The 9,736-nt window shown below is 35.9% G+C and overlaps 1 protein-coding gene across 4 annotated transcripts; it reads left to right on the top strand.

The window, feature by feature from the left end:
- The first annotated feature begins 1,693 nt into the window (after window positions 1-1,693).
- LOC112518346 (probable protein S-acyltransferase 16) lies at window positions 1,694-9,452 on the top strand. Of its 4 annotated transcripts, none has more exons than XR_003069796.1 (8): window positions 1,694-2,162; window positions 8,082-8,174; window positions 8,254-8,355; window positions 8,435-8,503; window positions 8,591-8,689; window positions 8,941-9,036; window positions 9,124-9,293; window positions 9,380-9,452. XR_003069796.1 is itself a non-coding variant. In XM_025125998.1 (7 exons), exons 1-7 carry the CDS (start codon window positions 1,890-1,892, stop codon window positions 9,235-9,237), a joined length of 846 nt encoding a protein of 281 aa, XP_024981766.1. In that variant the 5' UTR covers window positions 1,694-1,889; the 3' UTR covers window positions 9,238-9,441. The 4 variants fall into 4 exon arrangements, 2 of the variants coding, with proteins under 2 accessions (XP_024981766.1, XP_024981767.1); XR_003069797.1 differs by lacking the exon at window positions 9,380-9,452 and adding an exon at window positions 8,769-8,839 and having other exon boundaries at window positions 9,124-9,216; XM_025125998.1 differs by having other exon boundaries at window positions 9,124-9,441.
- The last annotated feature ends 284 nt before the right edge of the window (window positions 9,453-9,736 follow it).

Genomic DNA, 9,736 nt, shown 5'->3' with positions numbered 1-9,736 from the left:
ATCGTAGAACGATGGTAGTTAATTCAGTTACAATTAGGAAACGGAAAGTCATTTGGACTCGCATTATCGTTGGAAATGGTAGACAATTGATAGATGTTAAAAGTCATCATCTTTGTTGAAGATCGGAGACGCTAAATTTGCCAAAAGATACGCTTCTCTTAAATTGTTATATACCCTACAAAAGCCTACATTTGACTTATGTTTCTTGAAGGTTAGAAAAAAGGTATAAGTTGTCGGTTTTATGTTTTCGGTGGTGGTTTACCTATCGATTATATGTGTAATCACCATTCATCTCCAACAATAGCGAGATGTAAACCTTAACAACCCTCGATTATGTCGTCGATTAATTAATCACAAGCTAGTAGATGGTTGTTCGACGTGTTTTGAAGTTGTATTCAAATGATCGGGTTGTAATCAATTTTAGTTGTATTTCGATTATGGAGACAACTAATGAACCTACATTGTAATCTCAATCTTTTCATTTCTTTTAAATCCATATTAATACAAATGGATTACAAAAAATGTCACCAATTTTCTGTAGGTCTTTTTATGTTATCGTACGAAAAACACATTTAAATACTTCTTAAGGTCAGATACGACCCATGAATCATCGTCACACATGAGTAAATCATCAATATATGCCAACACACTTAAGGGGATGTCTGAGATTGCTTATAAAAACAACTTGTTGACTTATTCTGGTGTGACACCGGTAATAAACACTTTTGAGTACTTGGATAAACAACTTATACCGGTGCCAATTTAAACCCTTATGACTTATAATAAGTTGATAAGTGCTTTTATTGAAAAACATAAGTTATTTCAAATAAGCAATCCTAAACACCCCCTAAGTCATGCATGTTTCCTCAAGATAAGCTCGAAGTGATCTCACAAGAATTCTCCTTTTTGGATGAGTTTGATAACATAATCCTCTGTTGAATATTGAAAGAGTTAGAGAGAGCATTGGTCTAGAACAAAATTCGAAGGTTTGCAGAATCCGTATCGAAGAAAATTCCAAACCCTACAAATTTTTGACCGCTTTATAATGCAGAAGTCAGGCCTACAGAAGATGACAGTCAAAAAAGTGAGACATTATTCAACTCTGACTCTCAAATGAGAATTTTTTAATCATGGTTTTTCAAAAATAAAATTTTTGATTAATGGTTCTCCAAACTATAAATGAAAATAAAGTTGGTTTCATCTTAATACAGTTTTCATATCGATTTGTATTCTTAACATGATAGATAAATATGTGATATTATCGTTTATTTTTTACTACATGTTCATAAAAATCACGAGGTAATTAGGCCAATAGTAATCGTCAAGTCATAGAAGGTTCGAAGTTTTTTTTTTTGTTTGTTAATCGTGGGTATTCAGGTCAGCTTGTACGTACTTCGACTAATCAGGAGACCTAGAGACCAATCAGAAAAATCTCTAGTGGTTTTGCAGGAGTCGAACCAATGAATTCTAAGGAGAATCCCCAAAGGGTCTTTCCGGTTTAAGATAAAATGATAGGGTCTTTATTGTAGTTTTTAACAAATATTGAACCATTGTTGTAAAGTAGATAAAAGTACAAGGGTATATATAGTAATTTGTCCATTTTAATCGTCCACCGGAGCCTTTATTTGACGTGGAAGGCAAAAGAGGGAGCATTGTTTGTCCAAATAGACCTATCAGACACCCACCGTTCCCTTTTGCAACCGGCGGGAGAAATCTCTCCCAACAATAAACAATTCCCCCCGCCGGAGACGCCGTCGTAGACCTATACGCCGGTGCCTCCGCCGCACTATTTCTACCTCAAAGATCAGCCTACAATTTCCCCAAATATTGCCCATTATTAGTTCACCGGAAAATTTGAGAAAGAAGGAGGAACGGTAACGACTCAAGAAATGGCGAGTAGCTCCAAGCTCTCACCGCATGTGATTGTTGTCTCATTTGCCATCGTTTACGTATACTTATCGACTATTTTCGTTTTCGTGAAACAATGGTTTGGGCTCGGTTCATCTCCAGGAATCATGAACACAGTCGCTTTCACTGCCGTTGCCGTTATGTGTATCTCCAACTACGTTATCGCCATGTTTAGAGACCCTGGTCGGGTTCCACCTTCGTTTACACCCGACATTGAGGATTCGAATCACCCGATTCATGAGATCAAAAGAAAGGTATGCAATGCGGGATCTTTTTTCTTTCCTTTTCCAATTTTAGTTCATTTGCATTTTCTTTCTTCATTTCTTGTTCTCTTGATTATTATCTGTTTCAACTTTAGGATTCTATCGATTCTTTTTGGAATTATTTCTGAAAATTAAAATTGGTGATATGATTTGATCCATTGTTAGGTTTGTTTATTTTCTGCTGCTAATTAAAAACGGTTCTCCAACTTGAGGGTTTTGCTCTTGATTTGGGAGTAATAACATGGTAAAACTATGTTAGACGCTTAGTATTAGTTTTATTATATATTTTACATCAATCTTAGATGGAATGAAATGTTTAATGGGTTTAGGTTTTGGTATGCATCTGTTTGTTATGGAATATACTGATTTAGTTCTAGAATTCAAGTGTGAGCACTGGATGAAGTGCATCTTGAATAGTTTCCTAACTTGTTTTACTTTCACTACTGTTCTTGGTTGTGAAAACCGAGATGGAATACTTTAACCTTGCTTGTGATTGATCAATTGCGCAAGAAGAGCGCGGATGAGTAGATTTCTGATGCCACTTATTATAATACAGAAGACATAAACCCGGGCATGCTAATTTGAACGTTATCTCTAACACCCTCATACCATAACATGAAATGATCCTTGATTCTTGGGTCACAAAACAATTGGTCAATTCTTGATCCCCACTCAGTATTATGAGTACTGAATATTTGGTGTAACCTGTAGTAACCGAGTTTCTCGAACTGATGATTGTTGTTTTGAGACTTGCTGCTAATAGTGTGCCCGTCTTGAAAAAGAATATTATGAGTACCGATAAGATTCCCATCCCTCCTTGTCAATATTTTAACCCTCAGTAATTTGTTTCCATCTTTTTTGCAATAATATTAGCATTTACTTGGACATACTTTAAGCTACCAACTACTAAGCTAGCAACAACCGAAGCATAAACGTTACTTTTTTCATTTGGTCACTTTCAAAACAGTCTGCAGACATTACATTAGGAAATAACATGCATTTTAAATCTTTCCAACCCCGTATCTCTAAGACCATCCAAAAATCCTTGCCGACTAACTACATTGAATCTCTATGGCGAAAACAAAAGGGGCTTCGTCCGTATCTTGCTAAAATACTCATTACTTCTTGGATACGATTGCTATCTTATTAGGTTAAAATTTAAATCACTTTAGCACTTTGTCTTATCAAAATCCTAAGAGATGAAGGATTGTGTCACATGCACCATCTCTAAGTCATTAAATGTATGCAAGCTTCATCAACGTACAAGACAAAAAGTGCATACTCTCTGTCTCTCTCCCCTTAGACCTTAAGGCATGTACAATTATCCACAAACGATGTTCATGAAATTCAAGTGAGGTTCATCAACATATAAGACAACAAGTGCTTACTTTCTCCCATTAGACCTTAAGGTCTGTACAGTTATCCGCAAACGTTCTCCATCAAACCAAATGTGGCCATCACATGTGGAATTAATGAAACCGCTGGTGGGAGATTACTTTAGCCCGCATACTGAATTTCCTAACATACGACAATGCCATTTATTCTCTTCAAAACTGATTCAAGATTGCACTAAAAAAGTGTTGTTCGTGTTCATTTCTACATAGCTCTGAACAAAACTGATTCATTTATTCTCTTCAAAACTGATTCAAGATTACTTTAGCCCGCTGGTGGGAGGCTATGTCCTGCACTCCTGATTCAAGATTGCCATAAAAAAGTGTTGTTCGTGTTCATTTCTACATAGCTCTGAACAAAATCGAGTTGCTAAATCAAGATCATCCAACACAAGTCCTTCTTAGACTTGGAAGAAAATTAGCTATGGTACTTAGTATGGCTTCAACCACAAGTCTTGCCTTATGCCTTTGACATTTCTTGTAGAGTTTCTTTTAGATTTGTCAATCTACTTTCACTTGATGATTATGACTATTTTGCTAACTCAACAAGATCTTGCCTTGATATTTGGCCATGGATTGGAATTTTCTTCTTTTATGGATTATAAAAATGATTGAGGATCACTTCTTGGTCCAACATCCAAGGTTATCAAGGCATCACCTTTTCTTCACCTAGACCACAAGCCACCAGTGACTGCAAGGTCGACCAATTGCCTTGCGGGTTATATAGGTCCCTATACTGCAAAGATAAGGAAATAATAGAGAGGCTTACACACAGAGAAATGCAGCAAGTAGAAGAGTCATCATAAATTTCTGCCTTAGCCTATTTAGTATGAAATGTACATAAAGAATCCTCTCCCCCCCCCCCCCCCCCCCCAAAAAAAAATGATGCATGACGTGGTGTAAGGTAATAGTGGGTGAGAAAAATTAAAATGGTGGAAGTGAGAAATAAAACAGCAACCCTTCACAACCGAATCATAAATCACGCTATTTCATGGGTGATCAAGGCACACAGAAGAAGGAGAAGACAACTAAATATTTTCCTAATAATATATCTATAAAGATAACTTGATCTAAATGCCACAATTTTGTCAAATATAAAGCAACTATATACTGTCATAATTGTTTTGAATCTTCAATGGTACTTGACCTAAATATTAAAATCCTCATCCCCTATTATTTCTATTGAATAGTTATAAAGTAGTGTATCTCTAAATAATAGTACTTAATCTTTAAATTTAAAGATGCCATAAACAGTACGGGCCTGAAGAATTGTGGGTGCTCTAGAACATACAAATTTCTTATAAATATGTTTGGTATTTTTTCCTGATCATGAGGCCACATGTTTTTCTCGAGTATTATTGTGGCAGATAGTGAGGAGCCATGCAAACTGATTCATCACTTGAAACATGATTTTTTTTTTCTTGGGTACAACTGTCTGGAGAAGTAATGAGAACATCATGAAATTCTAATATTCTTTTACTCGAATATGTGACTAGGAAACACAAAATATATACGATCAATCTTCTCAGTTCCATAACTATATCGTTATTCTTGTGCATGTTATGTATAAATTATAGTCTTTCATTTGATTTGATCCATCTCTTGAGTTTCATTTGTATCAATTTTGAGATGGAACCCTATTTAAGATATATACAACACTTTCTAAGGTTTGACACATATATACGGGAAGGTAATTACACACTCACAGTTTTGAATTATTGCTGTTTGTAATTTGGGTACATCACTTTGTTGCAGCTAAGTATCTGATTCTCAAATGTTGCAATAATCACTTTGGAAACTTGCATCCAATTAACTAGTGCTACTTTGAAAGGAAGTAACACAAATGTAGGAAAGAATTATTTGCAGCATTAACTTCATCTGGTGTCCATCACCAGAAATGTAACTTTTACTAATTTCTTCTCATCTTTGTTCTTCTTGGCAAGGAAAGGTTTGATTAGCACATGTGTGTTTAGAACAGCTGATATCTTTACAAGACAGCTTAATGATTTTAAGTGAAGTGGTAGATAGAAAATTTGGTAAACAGCCCCTTAGAGATGCAGATGTACAGTTACAGGGCTGGTATCCATACGGGGACGCAGTGGTTAGACAATCTTGCTTGTATGCCTGTATGTCTATGTTAAAACTTGAACGTGGCTGATATCATTCAAACATTGTTTCTGGTAAAGCTTAGTTTACCAATGACTAAGTTTGGTAGTGTTGTTTTTTAGAATACTAATAGTTGCGTTTCTTTTCATAGTGGAGGGAGAAAACCTCCCTTAAATTGACAATTTATCTATTATACTCTATGCATAATGCTAGATCAAGTAAATGTTGGTAGGGTCGGCCGTTGCCATAGTAGATGCATAATAACAGTAGGACCCACATAACATGATAGATGCATTTTGATATTTCTTTGCAAGTTGATGCAGGATACTCTCATACCGGAGGCTGTGGAAGGATGTTTTGAATATTGTTAATACATATTTCTAAAATAATTTGTGGAACTGCTATGAAAGAAATTATGGTTCCTTATTGTGCTAGGGAAAGAATTCGTAGTGATTTTATTAAGCATCATTGTTAAGAAAATTGGAAACTTTAATTGAAGTTATGTTCTAATTCTTTTAGAAGAGGCTAGCTTTCATAGACACTGTTAGCTTTGTTATATGTATGGCTGTAGGAACTGTCTTAAGGACATCAAATGATATTTTTCTTTGTGAAATTATCGGGAACATCTTCCCCCTTTTCCTCCTCTTGTCTTCCTATGTGTATTCCCTTTTAGTCCCTCTTTTCTTATTCTTACCAAAATGGCATCAGAGATGTGACCGACATTTTCATGTTCTGGAGCTTTATAAACTTTAACCTATTGGTCACCGTGACCAATTTTCATGAAATGCAAGACATGTTGCACCCTAAGAAGTAAATGCCAAGGGGCTTTAAGCTGACCTTGCTGGTTTCACTGCTAATATTGCTGAACTCAGTGCTGCAATAAATGATTTTAAAGGACAAGAAATTTAATTAAGCCCAAACTGAAATCACTTTCTCTTCTGTTGCTCAGCTACTTTGAGGCCAATTTAAAACAATCTGATATAGTTTTACCTATCAACATAATATGATATTAGAAGTTCATGTTTGTACATTAATCTGAAGATAATTATAATTTCCATGTCAAAATGAATTGCTTGACATTCACTTAATCTCCCTTAGGCGATTAAGTTCTAGAAGGTCACATGATTGCATAACACCATTTAATGTTTGTAAGAACAGTGCCACCAGGTTGGCTGCTAAATAGTTGAGAAGCATTTTCCAAGGATGTGCCTGAAGGCATGAATGAAGCACTTTGGACATAATATCATGGTAGTTCATCATCTAAAAGAGCATGTGCAGAGGTTCTTTCTTCTAGTTCCACAAAATTATATACACAAGGAAAGACTGAAATGAAGTTGGGGTTGGAAGCAAAGCCATGTCCGATGGCATATGATGTCATTTTGATTACTTATGCAAAGTTGCAGGTTGACAACTGGCGCTTAACGACTTTCTCCATTATAGATCTTGTAGAAATTGTTATGTGATGCCTTTTCAATAGGATGTGTAGTATGGGATTGGGAGAAATGATGCAAGACATGCATGATCCAAGAGGCTGGGAAGCGTGATACCAGTAGCAGTTTCTATTATTAGTAGTAGTAGCTAAAGTCATCAGTATAATTATAAGGAAATTACTTAGGATATCTGATCTATGGAAATTGTTCCCTGACTATCTTAGGAAACAATTTCTTAATGATGTAATAGAATATTTAGGACACCATTAGGAAAAGTATGTACTATCCTTTTCCAAAAAAAAGTATGTACTATATTTAATTGTGGAAACTCTATCCTAGTTGTGTTAGTAGAAGATGTCTTGGTTATTTTATAGACTACTTGAGAAGGTGTTACCTTTATTACGTAATGGGGCTGTAGGCAATATCGACGATGTTGGATGGTATTTTATTAATACTTTGTTTGTGACAATTGTTTGGCGCATCTTCTCAGCTTATCCTCCTTCATGTCATTCTACATTACTTCTCTTTATTTTATCATCTAATAATATTCAATTGATTCTCCTGAGAAACTGGATTTTATGTATTAACCTCATACAGGACTTTATGAAACTCAACATCTAAGAATGGTTATTATGTAAAAGTAACGGTCTATTTTGTATACAAATAGAAACTACTATTTAATGTTGAAAGGGATGCATGTAAAACTCTGAAGATTATCAGGCTCCTCTGAAGCGAAAATTCCCAAGTATTGCATGCTACCATGGATTACTTTTTTCCATGGAATGGAAAATGATGGAAAGCATTAACTCTTGACAAGCTCAATACCTGAAAAACTCAAGCCACTTGCACCACAAACAATGTACCATTGAAGTAAAAGGAATAATGAAACTGTTTTTTGCTTGTTTCTTTCTAGCTTTGGCGATGGTTGGTGCTAATGTCCTCTTTGGTCATTTGGTCTTTACGTTTGTTTGTTTATATTGCAGGGTGGTGACTTGCGATACTGCAAGAAATGTTCTCTACACAAGCCACCTCGTTCCCATCATTGCCGTATATGTAAACGTTGTGTTTTACGAATGGTATGCCTGCTTCTGTCTCCCTCTCATTCTTGGATCATCTAACATAATTTGTTAATTTGCCACCTCTTTGAAATCGAAGGATCACCATTGCGTTTGGATGAACAATTGCGTTGGTCACGCAAACTATAAGGTCTTCTTTGTGTTTGTTGTGTATGCTCTCATTGCATGCCTATACTCTCTGGTATGTTCTATTCTTTGCCCATTTGTTGGTTTCACATTTCAGTTATCTGATGATTGTATCCATCATTTTGGATGGCTAGATTTTGCTTATAGGAAGTTTAACTGTTGATACTCAAAAGGACGGTGAAGGATCTTACCGAACTGTATACGTATGATTTCACCACCATCAACAACTTACAACAATCATTTTGCTTACTTTATCTTCTTATCTTAAAAGTGTTGATTTTGTTTTGCAGATCATTTCCGGGCTGTTGCTAATCCCACTTAGCATGGCTCTAGGTGTCTTTTTAGGGTGGCATATCTACCTTACTGTACAAAACAAGACCACAATAGAGGTCCGAATGAGGTTTCTTTTTTCTTATTTTGAATAAGTGTTGGTATCTTACATAGTCTCATGGACTGTGTAAACTTTAGGCCCTCCGGTCAGTGAACGTGGTTCCTAAGGAGTTGATAGCATCACCTGTGGGATTCAAAATTAAGCCAAGGTTCCAAAGCCAGGCCAAGCAAGCAAGCCCGCCCTTGGGGTTCAATTAGAACATTTGTTTTCTAATGGTTTTTTAGCGTAATAACCCATCTTTTTTAGCAGTATTACGAGGGCGTGAGGGCTATGTTGCTTGCAGAACAAGGAGGGAATGTCTATTCACATCCATACGATCTTGGTGTTTATGAAAATTTGATTACAGTGAGTGAGAATGTTATGATCCCTTTTTCTTTTCTATTCTTTTCTTTCTTTATTATTTGATTGATTACAACTATATTAACGTTATAGGTGTTGGGTCCAAATATCCTTTGCTGGGTTTGTCCGGTGTCGAGCTACATAGGATCTGGGCTTCAATTCCGAACGGCATACGATCATGCACGCAGTTTGACTTCGACTAGATGAAATTATGTTAATATAAAGTGGAGCGGATTGACTAAAGAAAGATAGGGTGAGGAAAAGTAAGTTCTAACAAGTTTGTTTGTTTGTTTGTTTTTGAGGTGGATTTTGGGGGTGGGGGGGTTACAGTTTGTTTTGGTGTTTGTAGATCATACATACATACAATAAGCAGGAACTGGAATGGAGTAAAAGGATTTGTACATATAACAAGTAAAAGAAAGTGTGTTTTCATGTCCCTTCTTCAAATGTGATTTTGGTAATTGGCTAAACCAAATTAGAAAATCTTAGAGGCCGTTTACTAAACGCTTATCACGTAATTTTTCTCACCGGATGAACATGGCAAGAGCCAAGAATCTTATCCGGTAAGAGCGATGATAAGGATGGAGTAGTCTTATCCGGTTAGTGAGGGTGACGACTCTTACCCGGGTAAATGCTTACCAGGTAAATTGTTGTATATGATACGTTTTTAATGTACTACAATCTCACCTAATAAAATAAAATTATA

Source organism: Cynara cardunculus (genome assembly GCF_001531365.2).
Source record: "Cynara cardunculus var. scolymus isolate 2C chromosome LG 9, CcrdV1, whole genome shotgun sequence".
Classification (NCBI taxonomy): domain Eukaryota; kingdom Viridiplantae; phylum Streptophyta; class Magnoliopsida; order Asterales; family Asteraceae; genus Cynara; species Cynara cardunculus.
This window is presented reverse-complemented; position numbering and strand designations above follow the sequence as displayed.